This window comes from Bos indicus, chromosome 29 (assembly GCF_029378745.1).
Source record: "Bos indicus isolate NIAB-ARS_2022 breed Sahiwal x Tharparkar chromosome 29, NIAB-ARS_B.indTharparkar_mat_pri_1.0, whole genome shotgun sequence".
Classification (NCBI taxonomy): Eukaryota; Metazoa; Chordata; class Mammalia; order Artiodactyla; family Bovidae; genus Bos; species Bos indicus.
Window position 1 is genome coordinate 25046563 of NC_091788.1, and position 22147 is coordinate 25068709.

General features: G+C 41.2%; 1 protein-coding gene across 1 annotated transcript in view; it reads right to left on the reverse strand.

Moving 5' to 3' along the window:
* LOC109554013 (ubiquitin-conjugating enzyme E2 variant 1-like) overlaps positions 1-20026 on the reverse strand; it is a 100154-nt gene extending 80128 nt beyond the window's left edge. Inside the window, exons 1-3 of the mRNA XM_070782434.1 lie at positions 19997-20026; positions 16190-16368; positions 15914-16062 (exon numbers count right to left, since the gene is read on the reverse strand). Of these exons, the coding sequence (XP_070638535.1) occupies positions 15914-16062; positions 16190-16368; positions 19997-20026 (358 nt within the window). The remainder of the gene's footprint in view (positions 1-15913; positions 16063-16189; positions 16369-19996) is intronic.
* Between the last annotated feature and the right edge of the window lie 2121 nt (positions 20027-22147).

Sequence of the window (22147 nt, forward strand, 5' to 3'; positions counted from 1 at the left end):
ATTCACACCCCAAAAGACAACCATATCATCTATTAAATGTCAAATCAGTCATTCAGAATAGACATCAGGTACTATTCCAAACAGGTCAAGAAAATCGGGGATTCGAGTTATCAGGAAATTCTTCATGACTTAGCATGGGTTAAGAAAAAGTACAGACTCTGAATCAGACTCTGGGGCCAGAATTCCAACTTTGACATTTGCTCCCTGCATGAATTTGTGTAAGTACTTTAACTCCTCCAATCCTTCTTTTGTCTAGCTGTAGAATGGGAATAATGATACCTACTCTGAAAGGTAAGTGTGTGTGTGTGTGTGTGTGTGTGTGTGTGTGTGTTAGTCACTTAGTCGTGTCCGACTCTTTGTGACCACATGGACTGTAGCCTGCCAGGCTCTTCTGTCCACGGGCTTCTCCAGGCAGGAATACTGGAGTCGGTTGCCATTTCCTTCTCCAAGGAAAGGTAAGTAGAGAGGCTTAAATGAAGTTGGATATGTAAAGTATCTGGGAGAATACCTGGCTCTTGGCAGATGTTCAACAAGCAGTTACTTGTTACTGTTATAAAGGAAGAGCAGCTCTGGCTGGCCTCTGCAGGCTGACAGGAGTGGGGAAGGCAAGGCAGACACAGTGTGAGCAAAGGCCTGGAGGTGGGACTATCTATGGGGGGTTTTGCAGTAAATAGTTCAGGGAGACTGGCAAAGAGGGTGAGTGGGAGGCACGCTCAGTAGGTTGGGCACATTTAAGAGGGTGCAGCCTTGAACGCATGGCTCAGGAGGCTGGCATTTATTCTTGTTGGCTAAGAAGACAATGGATATGGAACAGTCCTGGAGACAACCTAGGTTAGAAGCAACTGCAGACAAGCCCAGCGAGAGCTACAGTCCCCACTGCTCTTAACAGCCATGTTCGGCACTGTGTTCTTCTCATCCTGCTCATACCTAAAAAGCCTTTTAGCAAAATTGAGCTGGGTCAATCCAGATTCTTCTGTGATGAACAAGAGCAAGACAGTAGCTGCTACAGCTGAACAGAAGAGTTTTGAGGCAAACCTGAGGCTGGGGTGTCTGCTTGGGACCACAGGCTCACCGAGTCTAGGAGGATGCTGGGTGATAGAGAGCAAGGAACCTGGACCAGACATGGATGAAGCTGTAACATCATTATGAAAAATCACATGGCCCATAGGAGAGACCAAGAGAGCAGCTACCTGAGGTACTGGTGGTTTTCTGGTACCAGATTCAGTTTCTGTGCATCCTCACAAAAACTGCTCCTTCCTTAAAGTTAGATGAATGGGTTTATAATTTCTAATTACTACAGATTATAATACAAGCAGTACCATGTTTCTGGATGGCCCATCAGAATGCCATGAGTTGTCCATGGAAGAAACCCCAATGGAATCCAGATAGCAACCTCTAGTTTGTAACATTTCCTTGGGGAAATCAATAAAGTAAATCAAATTTCAAGTTTCCTAAAGCCTGTAGAAAGGCAGAATGCTCTAACACAAAAGGAATAGGAATTCTTTTGCAAAGACCACACCTGACATGGATGGATGGTCAGTCAAAATGCACAAAGAACCCAGTCAAAGGTAGATCCTTGAAAGAGCAGTCCTGCAAGTTAGAGATGAAACTGAGTGAGGTTAACTCAGACAACTATATCCGAAAAAGAAACATCTTACACACAAGTCAGTATCCTTTCCTTGACACTGCTGGTGACTGCTTCCTTCTACTCCAGTAGATGAAGTGACTTCTCTTATCATTGAGTGACATAAACTATGGGTTGCCCCTCACAGGGGTTGCCCATTCCCCTCTCTCTGCTAAACAGTGAACTGTTTAGTGAGGCAGATGATCACTTAGAATAAAATGTGCATTTCCCAGCCTGCCTTGCAGGTAGGATTCAGTCATGTGACTAAGTCCTAGCCAATGAAATGGAAGTAAAAGCATCATGTGGTAGCGTCCATAAACTTCCCTTAGTCTCTTCTTTCCTCTTTCCTCTATCTTGCTACCTGGAATGTGGGTGTGGTGGCTGGAACCATGAGCATAGCAAACACCCTGATTGTGGCAAGACAGAACGAGCCTGAGTCTCTCAGGACTTGGAGAGACCTGCCTTACCAGCGCTAGAATGATTCTTTTCAGATATTTACATACAACACAGATCTCTCTCTCATTGCAAATAATGTTATTTCATATCTCTGATACAGTCCAACCTAACTCTGAGTGCAAAAGCAATACTATATAAATCTGAAGTGTGTATGTTCCCTTTCATCTGAGTTTAAAGAGGTATGTAAAGGTGACACATAATCAATCATAGAAATCTCAATACTGGACAAATAAAGGCTTCCAAGTGTAAGGATGAGCAAAGGGAAAGAATTTTCTGGATATATAGCAATATTAAGCAATTCCAAAGAAAGTGTTGATACAAGATGATATACAGCCCTAATAGCAAAAGAGAACTATAGAAACATCTCCAAATTGTATTATCAATATGCTCTAGAAGCTATCGCATCTATAAAACAGGATCAGTTTGGCAATGAAAGGGGAAAAAAATCTATATATAGTTTTCTTAAACACGGAAAGTATAACTAATGGATTTTAGAATACAGTGAAGGTAATAAAGGGCAGACTGAGTGCTGCAGAAGTCTGGGTGTCCCTGATTATTTCCCTTAAACATGCTGCTACTACTGCTAAGTCACTTCAGTTGTGTCCCACTCTGTGCCACCCCATAGACAGCAGCCCACCAGGCTCCCCTGTCCCTGGGATTCTCCAGGCAAGAACACTGGAGTGGGTTGCCATTTCCTTCTCCAACGCATGAAAGTGGAAAGTGAAAGTGAAGTCACTCAGTCGTGTCAGACTCTTCATGACCCCATGGACTGCAGCCTACCAGGTTCCTCCATCCATGGGATTTTCCAGGCAAGAGTACTGGAGTGGGGTGCCATCACCTTCTCCATTAAACATGTTAAGCTTTCATTATTTTTACTCAAGGTTGCAACACAATCTATTCTACTCTTTCCAACATCTGACTTAACCTGTTTCACCAAGAATATTAAGTATATTAGGTATGAAATCCCTCAAACTTTTTCTATATACCTATAGTTTATCTCTATGTGGCCTGCTCTCTCACCAAAACACCCTCTCATTGAAGAGGAAGATGGATCTTTTCCTTTTCTTAGGCCAGTCTCTATTCCTGATCACGTCCTTTTCTGATTTCTCTAAGATCAGGACCTTGTTCTTCCTCTTTCCCTATATTATTACCCTTTCACTCTTTGCCAGATTCTTTTGTGCAGACTGAAGATATGTTTAAGTTACCTCTTTTTAAAAATCCTTCAGTTCTTCATCCTCCACTAGTACTGCATCACCGAGCATCTCCTGTGCCAGACATGGTCCTCAAAACAACCAGAACCCTCACTACCTCTATTTTCTCACCCCTAAGCACTCATTTTTAAAGAAGTTGCTTACGTAAGTTGCTAAATAAGTTGATTTTCCTTGTTATAAAATTATATGTGTTAATTATAGAAAACTGAAAAAGTATAAAAGAATTTATCCATAGATCTGTGACTTAGAAACAAGTGAATCTTTCAGAGATTTTTCTATTCATCTAGTCTCTATATATTAAACTATAAAATTGAATCTGACTCTAATTATAGTTTCATAGGCTTTTACTCACTTTAAGAATATTTTGTAACTTTTCTATATCATCAAGTTCTCTTTAGAAATACATTCACTTAAATAACAACTTGTACATGAATGTTCACAGCAACCCTAATTACAATAGCCAGAATAGAAGGTGAAAACAACCCAAATATTCTTCAGCTGATGAATGGACAAACAAAATGTGTTACACCTATACAAGGGATATTATTTAGTCATAAAAAGGGATGAAATAGTATCTATGAAAGTGAAAGTTGCACAGTCGTGTCTGACTCTTTGCGACCCCATGAACTGTAGTCTGCCCGGTTCCTCTGTCCATGGAATTATCCAGGCAAGAATACTGGAGTGGGTTTGCCATTTCCTTCTCCAGGGGATCCTCCTGACCCGGGGATCGAACCCAGATATCCTGCATTGCAGGCAGATTCTTTTCCAACTGAGCCACTAGGGAAGCCCAGTATCTATACTACTGAATAGACAAATCTTGAAAATGTTAAGGCCACATATTTTATGATTCTATAGATATGAAAAGTCCAGAAGAGGCAAATCCATAGAGACAGAAAGTGGATTAATGGTTGCCAGGGGCTGGGGGAGGGTCAATGAAGAGTAAGGGGCTTAGTGGGTAGGTTTTTTGGTGTGTGTGGAGCAGGAGGGGCGTGATAAAAATATTCTGGAACTAGATAAGGGTGATGTGTATGTACCAAATGTCATTATTGTATACCTTATAATGGTTAAAATATTCAACTTTAAGATTATATGTATTTTACCACAATAAAAAAGATATTTAATAGTTGTTCCCCCTAGAACAGATAAATGACACAAATACCACAATAATTCATTAATGACTCATCCACATGTATGATTCATTAATACATAGTCATTCTTTAGCAGGGACCTATGAAAATTGGACATGGAGAAGGAAGTTTTAAGATAGGAAGGCAGAGGGAAATCCCCGGCTGTCCAGTAGTTGGGACTCCATGCTTTCACTGCAGAGGTGTCTGGTCGGGGAACTAAGATCCTGCAAGCCATGTGGTGTGGCTAAAAAATAAATAAATAAGGGCAGGCAGAACACAATGGGAAAAAGAACCTCCTTGGCGTCACCCAGAGTGAGTGCATTTTGGCACTTAGAGGGCCGGTTAGCAAAGAGATGAATGGAGAAAGGAAGAGAGATCGAAGCAGAGGAAGACTTTGGTTTACTTCTCTAGATTTGTAGTACAAGCCCCACAAGTGGCTTGGAGAAGATGGCTGGGAAAGTACAAGACACATTAACACAAATTGTAAACTGCTTAGGAGTCTATCACTGCCTTTTCCATTACTGTAGTCCTAAAGGTTGACACAATGTCAGGTACACAGTAGGTGGCAGGTGCCCAATAAACTTTTTTAATTTAAAGGAATAATGGAAATTTCATAGTTTTCTTATCATAATATTTGCTTGTACATAACAGAAACTTCGTCAAATTAATTTAAGTAAGTTTAGCATGAGGATAAAGATGAATTTCCCGCAATCCAACTGCAGAATGCACAGCAAGGTCTTGTGAGAACAGAACAATTATCCGTTCTTTTCCTCTACCTGGAGCCATGCAGATCTCTCACCTTGACTCCTTTGTCCATATCTAATCTACTCTTCCTCTTACAGATTAGTTTTCTCTGCAAAACTTTTAGTTTTTATTCTTTCAAAATTCTAGCTGCATGAGGCTTTAGGTAGACACGTTGACTACTTTGCATGCCTACAACTCCGATGAACAACACTGCTGACTGACTCAATCTCAGCTTGATTCAAGTGTCTACATCAGAAAAGTGGCTGTGACTAGACTGGAATCATGCAGTTAAAGACTCTCTCTTCTAGGCTATGCATAAGAGATTTTCAAAGACGGATCATTGTTTGTGGAGGCAATGGTAGTGCTATGACATGGATAAGTGCAAAGGGAATCGTATTCCAGCCTTTGAAGCTTTGGGCCACAGCCCATGGGCCTATGAAAATGTCTTTAGGCTATAAAGTGTCACTGTGTGTGCGTACGTGCTAAGTCACTTCAGTCGTGTCCAACTCTGTGCGACCCCATGGACTGTAGCCAGCTGGGCTCCTCTGTCCATGGGATTCTCCAGGCAAGAATATTGGAGTGTGTTGCCATGCCCTCTTCCAGGAGATCTTCCTGACCCTGGGATCGAACCTGCACTTGTTAGGTCTCCTGCATTGGCAGGCAGGTTCTTTACCACTAGCGCCACCCGGGAAGCCCCTAAAATGCCACTAGAGTCATAGAAATACCATCAGCAGGATGCTCCAGTGACTCATCTGCTTTTCAAGTCACTATTTTTCAAATGGATGCTAGCCTCCGCAAATGGAGATCAAGCTACAAGGGTAATCACTTAGTCATGACATATATTGTGCAAGAGTCCCTTCTAATAATTAGCATCTTGTCTCTGCTTTCCATGGGCACTCTGAGTTCACGGGACTATTAAGAGTCCACAGTCAGCCAACAATGAAAATCAGAGTCCCTCCCTCTCTCTTTTCTTTTCAGCTAACGTATAACTGACCGATAACACTGTGCTGGTTTCAGGCACATAACATCGAGATTCAGTATTTCTACACAGGGAAAATGATCACCATGATAAGTCTACTTACTATCTGTCATCATACAAAGTTAATATAATGTTATTGATTATATTCCACACACTGTGTATTTCATCCCTGTGACTTATTTTGTAACTAGAAGTTTGTACCTCTTAATCTCCTTTACCTATTTCACTTAGCCCCTCAAGCCCTCCTCTCCGACAACCACCTGTTTGTTTTCTGTATCTATGCATCTGTTTCTATTGCACTACATTTGCTTTGTTTTTTAGATTCCACATATAAGAGAAACTGTACGGTATTTGTCTTTATCTGACTTATTTCACTTGGCATAATATCCTCTAGATCCATCCATGTTGTTGCAAATGGTAAGCATTCTTTTTCTTTTTCTTTTTGCAATCTTTCTGAAATTTCCAGAATTTCAACCTTTCTAGCAACATGCATAGAAGCACCTAGGAACTGATGTATTAATTTGGATTAATCAGCAGTGTTGAGGCAGGAAAGAAAATAGTAGCTTTCTACAGTGAGTCCACCTGGTGCTGATGGTCTGAGGGAGTCTTCAGACTCTTTAACGGTCCCCTAAGTGGCCTGAGGGGGCAAGGCTACCTCCAAGTCCCAGCTTATTCTTGAAGCTTTCTCTGTGTGTGTGTGTGTGTGTGTGTGTGTGTGTGTGTGTGTTTTAACCATTTGGGCTACATGCAAAGTTTAACACATATCAAGTTAAAAAGTTAGACCTAGAAAAAATAACATAAATGTGGTATATTTTAATATTTGCTTGTACATATTGTTACTGGTGGCTCAGATGGTAAAGAATTTACCTGCAATGTGGGAGACCTGGGTTCTATCCCTGGGTTGGGAAGATCCCCTGGAGAAGGGAACAGCTACCCACTCCAGAATGCTGGCCTGGAGATTCCCATGGACAGAGGAGCCTGGTGGTTTACAGTCCATGGGGCCCTGAAGAACTGAACACGACTGAGTGACTTTCATTTCACTTCATTGTTATAACAACACTGGATCAAAATACATGCGGAATAGTTAAGGAAAAAACACTTGCATTTCCTTCATTCTGGTATTCTGCACTGCGTTTTAATTAGTGTGACAATAAGACTCTCAAAAGCCATCGTGTGAACAAAATTTTTACAAAATTATTTATTACTGAAAGGCCCTAATTCCAAGTTACAGCATATTAATTTCCAAAGTGTCTATAATCTAATGCTTTGTTTCTAAAATCCTTAGTGGGTCCCAGATAGAGTTTTGTCCTGAAAAAAAAAAAAAAAAGATAAGTTCCAGTTCTTTTCTCAAAATACTTTTGAAAATCATTCATTTTTAAATCTTTAAAGGCCTAGGCTGTTGGTTAACTTGAGAGAGCACTGGGGCTGACTGACAGCGTCTGTCAGAGGCAATGAACTCCACTCCAGCGTTGCCTTTATGCTGCTGTGTCAAGTTGTTCAACTGTGACCCTTCCATCTGTTCCAGCTAATCTGAAAGTCATTTAGACCCGCTTCCCCATTCATTTGAAACACAGCACATTCTCCTGTTAACACACATATGCAAAGTTGTCTGCTGTCAGCAACCTATGGGTTTTTTTGAAAAGTCTCACTTACAACATCTGTATAAACATATATACAACAGAAAATCCATTTATTGACTATTACTGCCTTCCTAACTTAACTTTTTCAGACCTTTCTAAGTATAGGGCCATTTTGGATAGACACTTAGTATCTATTGTCACTCCGAATTAATTTTTAAACAGGAATGGTCACTTGACTTTGACATTTCAAAAAAAGCATTCTGTGTTATGTATTAAGACTTCTTGCGAATTCATGATCTTATTTTCAAGGATGCAGTTTACAATTGAAAATCTTTTCTTTTTTTGAAAATAAGTTTGGGAGGAAGCAGTCTAATTCATCAGACCTACTAAATCAGAATCCCTGGAGTGGGACTCTGGCAATCTGTTTATTCAAAAAGTCCTCCAAGTGATTTTGAAAATCAACCAGGTTCAGAAACAACTGATCTGATTTACTTACACTTTACTAAGATGCCTGGTAATACATGACTCTGTTTTCTTATCTGTAGGACTCTCATAAGATTCTATTAAGTAAATCACTTAACTAAAAGTAAAAAAAAGAAGTGTAATTAAAAAAAAAAACAGGAAAGCTTATTTGAGGGATTTACACAGACATTTCCTTGCATTATGTGTAAATTGAAACTGCTTTTGGATGTAACACAATAGGAATACTCATACTGTGCTAAGTGAATTAAGACCTCCTTTGGTACAGACCTTTAAAAAAAAAATTGCTTTGCTTTATTTTAACCTGTTTCCTTCTCTGTACTTACTCTGTTAGATCTGCACTGTGTAGACCTTGTGTGATCCTGTATGACCCTGAGTGAGTTACTTCTCCTCTCTGCGACTTAGTTTATATGAGGGAATTAAAATGATTTCTAAAGTCCCTTCTAGCTCTGACAGCGCCTGGGGACCTAAAACAAGTTCTAGACAACCTTTTCTCCTGATAAAATCACTTCTAGCCTAGAATGCAATCTCCAGCCAGACATAATTAGGGAATCACAAAGATAAAAAGTTATCAAGGTATTTCTGGAGAGTATTTCTGAGGTTTAGGAGTTTAAGTTTAAGGGACTACCCTTTGTGAAATGTTCCTAGAATCTAAATTGACAGCCCTAGCTCCAAAAGGTTTTTTTCACTAATCTACTCACAAAATGTGCCACTCTCTCCTTTGAGGTTCTATTTCCAACCATCAAAGATTCTTTATGTTACATCTGTTGAATTTATCCTTCCATATACACCCCATCTCCTTTTTGTGTCTTGAACACGTGTAGTTGAAAGAAACATAAAACTTCTGATGAGCTATGAGATCTTGAACAAATTATTTAATCTTCTCAAGCTTTAGGGTTTTGTTTTTTTTTTCATTTGTAAGATGGAAATAATATCTGCTTGAGTAGAAAATAACTCCTAGCTACAAAAGAAATAAGAAAGAAGCACTTTTTAAACTCACCCTGCTGTGCAGATGTCATTATTACTATCTGCAGTAGGTGGTCCTCCTCTGTGTCACCCCTGTGAATAAAGGATCATCTACTAAATGACTATTTGGAGACACCTTTGAAGAAAAATGGCTGGAGAAGGGAACAGCTACTCACTCCAGGATTCTTGCCTGGAGAGTACCCATGGACCGAGGAGCCTGGCAGGCTACAGTTCAAAAGGTCACACAGAATCGGACATGACTGAAGCAACTTAGCACACAGCACACCCGTACACATGGAGAAAAATGGAAGGGAACTGAAAATGTGTACCAAAAACTCTTAAACTTTAGGCATAATAAATTTATTTCTAAGAACATACCAAATTGTGCATTCTCTTTTTGCATAAAGATGTCCGTCAAAGCATGTCTATAATAGCCCATATGACAATCAATCCAATGTCCACAAATAAATCATTATCTAGTCATCATTGAAATAGTATGTAGCCATTCAAAATGGTGTTTTGGAAAAATATTTAATGACTTAGGAAATGCTCAAACTACATAGTAAGGAGTTTAAAAAAGATGCAGACCTGTATTTAAGTAATATTGCAATTTTACGGCAAAATATATTGTCTAAATATATGTTAAGAAAAAAAGATAAATTGAAGTATTTATAGTGACTGTCAATAATAGGGGTATAGATAATGTCTGTTTTCTATTTGTCTCTGTATTTTGCTTCAGAGGTTAAAGCATCTCCCTGCAATGTGGGAGACCTGGGTTCGATCCCTGGGTTGGGAAGATCCCATGGAGAAGGAAATGGCAACCCACTCCAGTATTCTTGCCTGGAGAATCCCATGGAGGGAGGAGCCTGGTAGGCTACAGTCCACAGGGTTGCAAAGAGTCTGACACAACTGAGCTACTTCACTTTCACTTTCTGTATTTTGCAAATTTTTAAAAATGTATTTTTTTAAAAAGTCATCAATTCCTCCTCTCCTAAATTCCAAATCATATATTAATTCATCCATCAAAACACTGAGGATCACCTGTCCTCTGCAGGGCGTGGTGGAGACATGGAGGTGGGAAACACAGTCATAGGCTTTACGGAGCTTACAGTCTAGAAGGAGAAATACTGTTCCTTATACAAAGAAAGGTATTAATAAGAAAAAGCGTCCTTAGAACAGTACAAATGAGTTGCCATAGAAGTTAAGAGAGGAAGTTTCCTTGAGAATGGAACACATAAACTGTTTATTAAGTCCTGTAAGAAAGACCACTGATATAATTAGCAGTTGATAGAAATGTGAAGAACTGACTCCTTAGAAAAGACCCTGATGATGCAGAAGATTAAAGGCAGGAGCAGAAGGGGATGAGGATGAGATGGTTGAATGGCATCACCCACTTGATGGACATGAGTTTGAGCAAGCTCTGGAAGTTGGTGATAGACAGGGAAGCCTGGCATGCTGCAGTCCATGGGGTTGCAAAGAGTCAGACATGGCTGAGCTACTGAACTGACTGAGAAATATTTTAATATGATTAGAGTTTGCACAGACTATACATTCTTATCAGGAAATGGAAAGTATTTAAACTTTTACTTACTAGAATGCTCTTATCAAATTAAGTCCTGGCCTGGCGAACCCCATATTTGTCCAGAAAAAAAACATGAAATTAAACTCATCATCAATCCATTCTTAAGAGGTGATATACCCAAGAAATTATCTGAAGAGATTTCAAATAGCACAAGGTCACCAAAATCATATGAGGGCACTTGGATTCTTCTAGCTACTCTTTCGGTCTCCTAAACTCAGGAGTACAATGTAGGTACCAAAGTGAAGAGGAAAAGAACACTTTCTATCCAGAGTCCAGAATTCTCTAAGAAAAAAAATAAATAATATAGTTGAAGTCTATGATGCTGAACCTCGTACTAGAATAAAAATAAAATTGTCCACAAAGCTATCCCATCTTCCACCTTCAAGAGCATAATTTTTTATTTTTAATTGAGTTGTTTGCTTTTTGCTGCTGAGTTGTATGAGTTCCTTATATATTTTTTATGGTACCCCCTTATCAGATATATGGTTTGCAAATATATTCTCCCATTCTGTGGGTAGCCTTTTCATTTTGTTGATTGCTTCCCTTGTGGTATAGAAGCCTTTTAGTTTGGTGTAATTCTATTGGTTCATTTTTGCTTTTATTGCCTATGCTATGGGTGTCATTTCCCCCGAATCATTGCAAGACTGATGTCAAGGAGCTTTTTCTTTGCTTTCTTCTAGAAGATGAATAGTTTCATGTTAATACATTTCAAGTTAATTTTTGTGTGTGATGTAAGATGAGGACCCAATTTCATTCCTTTGTTTATGAATCCCTAGGTCGCAAGAATGAGTCAATGTATGCAAACCAACAAATGTGATACACCACATTAGCAGAATAAAGGATAAAATCATATAATCATCTCAACAGATACAGAAAAAGCATTTGAAAAATTCAACGTTTTTTTCATGATAAAAATTCTCAGCAACTTAAGTACAGAAGGAATGTATCTCAACATGATAAAGGCCATATATCACAAACCCACAGCTAACATCAAAATTAATAGTGAAAAGTTGAAAGCTCTTCTTCTAAGACCAGGAATAAGACAAGGGTACCCACTCTTTCATTTCCAATCAATATAGTACCAGAATTTTGTCATGTATTTAAATGTTGAATCACCATGCTGTACACTTGAAACAAATTTAGTATTGTATGTCAACCACATTTAAAAGAAAACACTGGAAAATGTAGCCAGAGCAATTAGGCAAGCAAAAGAAGTAAAGGGCATCCAAATTGGAAAGGAAAGAGTTAGACTATCCCTGTTTGTAGACGATGTGATCTTATATAAAGAAAATCCTAAAGATTCCAGTAAAATATTGTTAGAACTAATAAATGAATTCAGTAAAGTAATAGGATATAAAATCAACATATAAAAATCAGTTGTGTTTCTATATACTATACTATATACTAAGAACAAACTAATCAAAAAAGAAATTTAAAATTCCCATTTACAATGCAATCAAAAAATGAAATATTTAGAAATTAATTTAACCAAGGAGGTAAAAGATCTGTGCAATGAAAACTGTAAAACTTTGATGAAAGACACTAAGAAGACACTCATAAATGGGAATATCCTGCATTCTTGGATTTGTTGGAGTAGGAAATGGCAACCCACTCCAGTATTCTTGCCTGGGAAATCCCACAGACAGAGGACACTGGCAGGCTACAGTTCATGGAGAGAAAGAAGCTGGAACAAACATCCCAAATTAACACCCTTTCCGCTGCTTTGCCCCAGAGCCAGCACAGTAAGGGTTCTGTCAACACTGGCAGAATACAGGACAGTTACACATCCCAGAGTCCCTGGGACAGCCCTGGCTTCTGCCTGTTGTCCTAGAATACTTATTTCCTTTCACTCTCACAGTGGTCCCGGTTGGGTGATACATTATACACTCAGGAGCTTTGGGTCCACTGGACACAGGAGGGGGACAGCCCCAGAGAATGTTGGTGTCTGGTATCTTGGTATGTTGGTAATGCTGCTATCTGAATGAATCAGAGAAGATTAATGCTGGTATCTGAGTGAATTAGAGAAATGTTAATGCTGGTATCTGGACAAACCAGAGAATGTTAACACTGGTATCTGAATGAATCTCAGCCTTTCTCCACCTAGACTCTACCGAGGGCACAGTGAACCAGCCAGAACAACAGATGAGCAGTCAGCCAGGTAGAGGAAAGATTCTATTCACTATCTGCCACCAGGTCCCTAATGCAGCCATAGGGGACACACATATATCGCTTTCATTTGTCTTTCATTCATTCTCACACCTTCTGGGAAAGCTACTTGAGTGTGCTTAGAAACCCCATCTCCCCACTAGTAAGCTGGGGGGATGGGGTGCAGCTCAGGAACAAATGTGTGATCCAAGGTGGTCACACAGAGCATTTCAAATCCTTGCTTATGGGGTTGGTTCAGGAATAGACATGTGACCCAGGCTTGGTTGTTCAGAGTTCAACCCTGGATTGCTCACATCTGAAAAACTGCCTCTGCTACAGGACCCTGACAACCTGGAAAATCAATTTCAGGATATTTTGGAAATTGGTTGAATCGCTGAGGAGTTAAGAGAAAGCTTGGTGTCCTTGGCAACAATCTTTACCCTATGAGAGCACAGTCTACCTAAGAATAGAATCAACACAGAGGAAAGGCAGGATAGACAGAGTGGTGGAGAGAAAAAGACAAATCCTAAGGACAGTGTCTAAATCTATGTATGTAATGAGGCTCAAAGTTAGTGTTTCCCTAAACTTTTAAGTTAGGAGTGAAAGTGAGAGTGAAAGTCACTCAGTCATGTCTGACTCTTTGCGACCCCATGGACTATACAGTGGGGAGTCCTGTTCTCCAGGCCAGAATACTGGAGTGGGTAGCCTTTCCCTTCTCCAGGGGATATTCCCAACCCAGGGATCGAACCCAGGACTCCCGCATTGCAGGCGGATTCTTACCAGCCGAGCCACAAAGGAAGACCAAAGTTAGGGGTAAAGTTACTAATTTCCTTTTCTAAAAAATTGAGTTTAAGTTGGATTTCTAGCTCTTGAAAAACAACAACGAGAATTCAGTTCAGTTCAGTTCAGTTCAGTCGCTCAGTCATGTCCAACTCTTTGTGACCAAATGAATCACAGCATGCCAAGCCTCCCTGTCCATCACCAACTCCCGGAGTCCACCCAAACTCATGTGCATCAAGTCGGTGATGCTATCCAGCCATCTCATCCTCTGTCGTCCCCTTCTCCTCCTGTCCCCAATCTCTCCCAGCATCAGGGTCTTTTCCAATGAGTCAACTCTTCACATGAGGTGGCCAAAGTATTGGAGTTTCAGCCTTAGCATCAGTCCTTCCAATGAACACCCAGGACTGATCTCCTTTAGGATGGACTGGTTGGATCTCCTTGCAGTCCAAGGGACTCTCAAGAGTCTTCTTCAACACCACAGTTCAAAAGCATCAATTCTTCAGTGCTCAGCTTTCTTCACAGTCCAACTCTCACATCCATACATGACCACTGGAAAAACCATAGCCTTGACTAGAAGGAACTTTGTTGGCAAAGTAATGTCTCTGCTTTTCAATATGCTATCTAGGTTGGTCATAACTTTCCTTCCAAGGAGTAAGCGTCTTTTAATTTCATGGCTGCAATCACCATCTGCAGTGATTTTGGAGCCCAGAAAAATAAAGTCTGACACAGTTTCCACTGTTTCCCCATCTATTTCCCATGAAGTGATGGGACCAGATGCCATGATCTTCGTTTTCTGAATGTTGAGCTTTAAGCCAACTTTTTCCCTCTCCTCTTTCACTTTCATCAAGAGGCTTTTGAGTTCCTCTTCACTTTCTGCCATAAGGGTGGTGTCATCTGCATATCTGAGGTTATTGATATTTCTCCCGGCAATCTTGATTCTAGCTTGTGTTTCTTCCAGTCCAGCGTTTCTCATGATGTACTCTGCATATAAGTTAAATAAGCAGGGTGACAATATACAGCCTTGACATACTCCTTTTCCTATTTGGAACCAGTCTGTTGTTCCATGTCCAGTTCTAACTGTTGCTTCCTGACCTGCATATAGGTTTCTCAAGAGGCAGGTCAGGTGGTCTGGTATTCCCATCTCTTTCAGAATTTTCCACAGTTTATTGTGATCCACACAGTCAAAGGCTTTGGCATGGTCAATAAAGCAGAAATAGATGTTTTTCTGGAACTCTCTTGCTTTTTCAATGATCCAGCAGATGTTGGCAGTTTGATCTTTGGTTCCTCTGCCTTTTCTAAAACCAGCTTGAACATCTGGGAGCTCATGGTTCACGTATTGCTGAAGCCTGGCTTGGAGAATTTTGAGCTTTACTGGTGTGTGAGATGAGTGCAGTAGTTTGAGCATTCTTTGGCATTGCCTTTCATATATATATATATGTATATATATATGTGTGTGTGTATATATATATATATATATAATCTTGGAACACAATGAAATGCTTTTATTTCGGTATGCATCCACATCTAAGCATTTAGTGGTCCTGAACAGAAAAGTGGAAAAATCAGCCATTTGCCAGGAGTTTCAAGGATTTGCTGTGCACTCTGAGTTCTTTCTTAATCCCTGCTAACAACCAAGAGAAGCAGCAGTACCAAAACCAAAGTATGCACCAAATTCAATGTTCTTTTTGTTCCGGTTGTCAGCTTTCAAATTAGACCTAAATGAATTGCAAGGATGACCAAATGAGAGCCCTGTTTATAACTTCTTCAATTTTTAAGGGCAAAGCAATTACAGGAAAAGAAAACAATTCATTCAGAGAGATTGTGTGTGCTTGCAAGTGCTTTCTGGGGCCTTTCTCCAAGTGTAACCACCAAGGACTCCGAGGGCTGGCAGGTCTCAGCACCCCGATGACTATTTTTTTCACCTTATCAAAGCCTGAGCTAAAAAAACAAAACAAAGAAAAACATACACACACACACAAACACATCAGCTGACGATGACAACAGAGGGTGACAGGGGTGAGAACCCAATATTCATTTCCCAGGCTGATGTATGCATGCTAAGTTGCTTCAGTCATGCCCAACTCTGTGCGACCCTATGGACTGTAGCCTGCCAGGCTCCTCTGTCCATGGGATTCTCCAGGCAAGAAAACTGGAGTGGGTTGCCATTTCCTTCTCCAGGGGAATCTTCCTAACCCAGGGATTGAACCGAGGTCTCCCGCATTGTAGGCAGATTCTTTACCATCTGAACTACCAGGGAGTGTCTCAGGCAGCTGGGGGAGCTTCATATTTTCTTTAGACACCATTAGGCACCAAAGCTCTTGCAGAACAACTCTGATGCTATATGAATCCGGCCACTCTGCTAGCACTGACATGGTTCTTGGGTCCACCACTCCATTAGAATTATTAACTCCATTCAGATGACTTTTTGTTACAAATTGTACAAAAGGGAGGTGCTTCTGGGTATTTAGGTCCACATTCTATTTTAAGGGTGTATATCTGGTTTTCATAAATTGTTCTTGGTGGCCCAATCATCATCCATGTCCACATTGTAAGTGTCCTGTCATTGTTATTGTCTAGATCCCAGCTAGCTGTGCCATCTCTTACTCCTTTCTGGCCTTCTTTGAGTTCTTCCAACAGCCAGAAATCACAAGGGACTTTTACTTCCAAGCCCATGGTGGCTGCTATTTGGTATCGCTGTGGCTTAAAGGCCTACATCCGTATGTCTGAAGACAGATCTCGTGCCCCCCAAGGATAGTCATCCTCATATGCCACGATTCCAGATGTTTACACATCGCTCCTACTGCTTTAGGGGTCTCCCAGAACACACCTCCACCCCTGATTAGATGCACTGCCATAACAGCCAGGAGGTATTAAGCATTTAGTATTAACCAGGCAATGTGCTGGGCTTCTCCTATGGTTTAGCGCATAAAGAATCCACCTGCCACGCAGGAGACACAGGAGATGAGGGGTCAATCCCGGAGTCAGGAAGATTTCCTGGAGAAAGAAAACGTCAACCCACTCCAGTATTCTTCCCTGAAAAATCCCTTGGACAGAAAAGCCTGGTGGGTCACAAAGAGCCCACAGGGTCACAAAGAGTCAGACACAATTAAGCACTAGGAATTGTGCTAAGTTCTTTACAGTCCTCATCTCATTTAATCCTCATAGCAGCTCTACAGAGGTGGGTCCTATGATCATCTCCATTTTACAGATGAGAAAACTGAGGTTTTGAAGATTAAATAACTTTCCTAAGGTGATGTAGATATTAAGTGACAGGTCTGGGCCCATAGTTTGACTAATGGAATTCATACTCATTTCACTACTACATTAATACTGCTTTTACGCCTGGGACAGAGGGTCTTATATTACACATAGGAACTTGCGATTGCATTTGTATACAGACTACGCAATGTCAATAAAATACCTGTTAGGGGAAGCACACTGATTGAAACCGTCCACCCTGGCCAGGTACCATAGTAACTATTTGCATGAGTTGTTTTACGACAGGAGGTCCCGGTAAGGAACACAGAACTAATAGGCCTCCACCAACCGGAAGAGTTCAGGAAAGGTCAAAAGGAGACACCACGTGTCCGACCACCTCCCAGAATCCTCTCTGGCATCCATCTTGGCCGAACAAGGCATGCACCACCAGGAAGCACTCTGAGTCAGAATGATTGGCTAAAGACAACCCGGAAACTAATCCCATCACCATAAAACCCAACACTCAAGCCACGTGGCAGAGCAGTTCTCCTGGGTTCCCTTGCCCTACTGCTCTCCACCCAGGTGCCCTTTCCCAATAAAATCTCTTGCTTTGTCAGCACATGTGTCTCCTTGGACAATTCATTTTCAAGTGTTAGACAAGAGCCCAGTTTGGGGCCCTGGAAGGGGTCCCCCTTCCTGCAACATAGCCATGAGAAAATACATTTCTGCTGTTTTTAGCCACCAAATGTGTGACAGTTTGTTACAACAGCCATAGAAACTAAGGTAACTACAGGGTAGCTTCAGATCCTACTTCCCCAAACCAATGAATAAATTATATCTCCCAATCTTGAGCCTCCAACAACGTAAAATATATCATGCCTTGACTTTGATCACATCCTCTACATAAATACTCATGTAACTGCTAAAATGGAGACCAGACACAGAACCTTTTCTGTCATTGTCAGAAAGGGACTCTGGCTTCACAGTGGGAATTACCAGACAAAAGGGCTTCCTGGTTTAGTAAAGAAATTTGGGAAATACTGGTTTGAAAACATTTGAAAAAATTTCTCTACTACAGGACTTCTCAGAGCCTTTAATATGCTAATAAGACTGTGAATCTCCAAGGAGCAACTTGGTCTTCAGTGTTCACCAAACTTATTTCATTATAATCACCCTACCCCTGGGAATGGGCTTCCCTTGTGGCTCAGACTGTAAAGGATCTGCCTGCAATGCAGGATACCTGGGTTCAATCCTCGGGTTGGGAAGATTCCCTGGAGAAGGGAATGCTACCCACTAAAGAGCCTCTTGATGAAGGTAAAAGAGGAGAGTGAAAAAGCTGGCTTAAAACTCAACATTCAAAACATGAAGATCATAGCATCCAGTCCTACCACTTCATGGCAAATAGATGGGGAAACAGTTGAAACAATGACAGACTTTATTTTCTGGGCTCCAAAATCACTGCAGATGGTGACAACAGCCATGAAGTTAAAAGAAGCTTGCTCCTTGGAAGAAAAGCTATGACCAACCAAGACAGCATACTAAAAAGCAGAGACATCACTTCCATATAGTCAAAGCTATGGTTTTTCCCAGTAGTCATGTATCAGATCAGATCAGTCGCTCAGTCGTGTCTGACTCTTTGCGACCCCCTGAGTCGAAGCACGCCGGGCCTCCCTGTCCATTACCAACTCCTGGAGTTCACTCAGACTCACGTCCATCGAGTCAGTGATGCCATCCAGCCATCTCATCCTCTGTCGTCCCCTTCTCCTCTTGCCCCCAATTCCTCCCAGCATCAGAGTCTTTTCCAATGAGTCAACTCTTCGCGTGAGGTGGCCAAAGTACTGGAGTTTCAGCTTTAGCATCATTCCTTCCAAAGAAATCCCAGGGCTGATCATCAGAATGGACCGGTTGGATCTCCTTGCAGTCCAAGAGACTCAAGAGTCTTCTCCAACACCACAGTTCAAAAGCATCAATTCTTTGGCACTCAGCCTTCTTCACAGTCCAACTTTCACATCCATACATGACCACTGGAAAAACCATAGCCTTGACTAGACGAACCTTTGTTGGCAAAGTAATGTCTCTGCTTTTGAATATACAATCTAGGTTGGTCATAACTTTCCTTCCAAGGAGTAAGCGTCTTTTAATTTCATGGCTATGAATTGGACCATAAAGAAGGCTGAGTGTGGAAGAATTCATGCTTTTGAACTGTGGTGTTGGAGAAGACACTTGAGAGTCCCTCAGACTGCAAGGAGATCAAACCAGTCAGTCAGTCCTGAAGGAAATCAGTCCTGAATATTCATGGAAGGACTGATGCTGAAGCTGAAACTTCAGTACTTCAGCCACCTGATGCGAAGAATCAATTCACTGGAAAAGACCCTGATGCTGGGAAAGATTGAAGGCAGGAGGAGAAGAGGATGACAAAGGATGAGATGGTTGGAGGCATCACCGACTCAATGGACATGAGTCTGAACAAAGTCTGGGAGATGGTGAAGGACAGGGAAGCCTGGTGTGCTGCAGTCCATGGGGTCTAAAGAGTTGGGCACGGCTAAGCGACTGAACAGCAACTCCATCCCACTCCAGTATTCTTGCCTGGAGAATTCCATGGACAGAAGAGCCTGGCAGGGCCATGAGGTCATAAAGAGTAAGACACGACTGAGTGACTAACACACATCCCTGAGAAAGTACCTTTAAAGACAAGTGCTACAAAGACCACTACTGCTGCTGCTAAGTCACTTCAGTCGTGTCCGACTCTGTGCGACCCCATAGACGGCAGCCCGCCAGGCTCCTCCGTCCCTAGGTTTCTCCAGGCAAGAACACTGGAGTGGGTTGCATTTCCTTCTCCAATGCACGAGAGTGAAAAGTGAAAGTGAAGCCACTCAGTCGTGTCCGACTCCTAGCGACCCCATGGTCTGCAGCCTACCAGGCTCCTCCGTCCATGGGATTTTCCAGGCAAGAGTACTGGAGTGGGTTGCCACTGCCTTCTCTGAACAAAGACCACAGTTAGGAGAAAAATATGTCTGGCCCGAATACCTCACTGTACTGATGACACTGAGGTTCAGAGCAGCTGATCTGCCACAGTCCCACTGCTGGTGGGGCACCTTCAGGGTTATAACTCAGGCTTTCTAACCTTTTGTCTGGTGTTCCTTCTATTAACCATGTTGAACGTCTTAAAAAAAGGAGGCATTCAATGTCATCTTAAAATGAAGGGAGGAGGGATCCTCAAAGACAATTTCATTGAAAGGAAACATTTTCTGCAGTAAGTTAACAATTTATAGAACGCAGCAATGAGATATGAGGAAAGGGGCATTTTTCTCATCTTTTGTTATTGGCATTGACCCTGAAGGCCCTTAGTCCTCCCCCAGAAGCTTAAGGGGCTTAGATCAAGGGCAGATTTTGAAACTGAATGTATTCAGATTAAGCAAAACCTTGAGTGAGAGGATTTACTCCCCACAAGCTGTTGCCAAGTTGGGGCTGTCCCAGCCAGGCCCCTTTTCCTCAACTGCAGTCGACTGGTTTCCAAGTTGCTAGCATTCAAGCAGCCCAGTTTCCTGGGACATTAAATATCCACAGAGCTTCATCAGCCTCCTGGATCCTTTCCTATTTCTCCACTGTTTTTAGACAGGTTTCGGGTAGGCTGCAGATTTTCTAACAATCACCCAAGGAGATGATCCTGGGGAAATTACCCAGAGATTCGGAGTCTAGAAAAATGCTCCTTTCTTATTAGTGTTTGACAAGTCACAATGAAGATTATTCCTAGCAAGGAGGATATTTTGCCATGATAATCTAGAAGACAGAGGCAGCTGGGAGTCCAGGGTTACAAGTGGTTGTTTATTTGGGGACTTTTCTTTTAATGTCATTTCCCTGGTTTGCTGGATGCCACTGCTACTCCTCAAGTCTGAAAAATTGCCACTGATTTTGAGAGTCTTGAATGTGGCAGAGAAAACAGTTGCCAAGTTTCCATGAAATTAAAAAAGACGCTTGCCCCTTGAAAGGAAAGTTATGACAATTCTAGACAGTGTATTAAAAAACAGAGGCATCACTGTGTTGACAAAGGCCCGTCTTGTCAAAGCTATGGTTTTTCCAGCAGTCATGTATGGTGGTGAGAGTTGGATCATAAAGAAGGCTGAGTGCTGAAGAACTGATGCTTTCAAATTGTGGTGCTGGAGAAGATTCTTGAGAGACCCTTGGATTACAAGGAAATCAAACCAGTCAATCCTAAAGGAAATCAGTCCCGAGTATTCATTGGAAGGACTGAAGCTGAAGCTGAAGCTCTAATACTTTGCCCAGCCAATATGGAGAGCCAACTCATTGGAAAAGATCCCAATTCTGGGAAAGAGTGAAAGTAAAAGGAGAAGAGGGAGAAAGAGGATGAGACGGTTAGATAGCATCACCAATTCAATGGACTCGAACTTGGGCAGACTCCGGGAGATAGAAACAGGGAGGCGTGGCGGTCACAAAAAGTCAGACACTTAGCGACTGAACAACAACATTTTGAATGAGCTCTGTCTTTAAGACTGAATTTCTTTAAGTGTTTAAAAGGCCTCAAATTTTTCTTTTGTGTCTATATTTTTAAAAATAGCTTCTATACTTTGTTCTTCATAATACCTGTTTGTTTTAGAAATGTTGGAAGTATGAGAAAAGCATAAGAAAAGAAAAATCTTCTGTGTTCTCACCACTCAGAAATAAAAGTAATTAACATTTTTGGCTCCAAGCTCTTTTAGAATCATTTTAAAATATCTTAACAGGATGCTGGTGAGGATAAAGTTTGAGGTGAGTCTCCCTAATCCCCACAGGATGGAAGGCAACCTGTGTACTCTGTCTCTGAATCAAGCACAAGGAGAATCACCTATCATTTATCGAGCTACTATCTCAAAAAAATCTTAGTCAAATTATATGGAATCAGAGAACCCCATTGAATGGGTAAGAAACTGAGCACCAGAGAATTAATTGACTTTCCCCGTAACACCTGGCATCTCAGGGGTAGAGCAGGGACCAAAAAACCTTTCTGGCTCATTTTAGTGTTTCTTCTCCCCTCACTGTACCAGTGTGTCACTAGAGAAAGAATTATAGTTACAAAATTCAGTTTGAGTAAGAACATTTGGCTATGCCAAAACTCAGAGCACAAGGAATTTTTATGTACTAATTATTTGGCATTATGGAGAGAGAAATAATCTCCACATAAATAGAAATTTCCAAACTACCAAAGGTCAGCTTTTCAAGCACAAAGGCCTGCATTTTAATGTTAGCCAGTGCCAGTGGAAATTATTCTAAATATGCC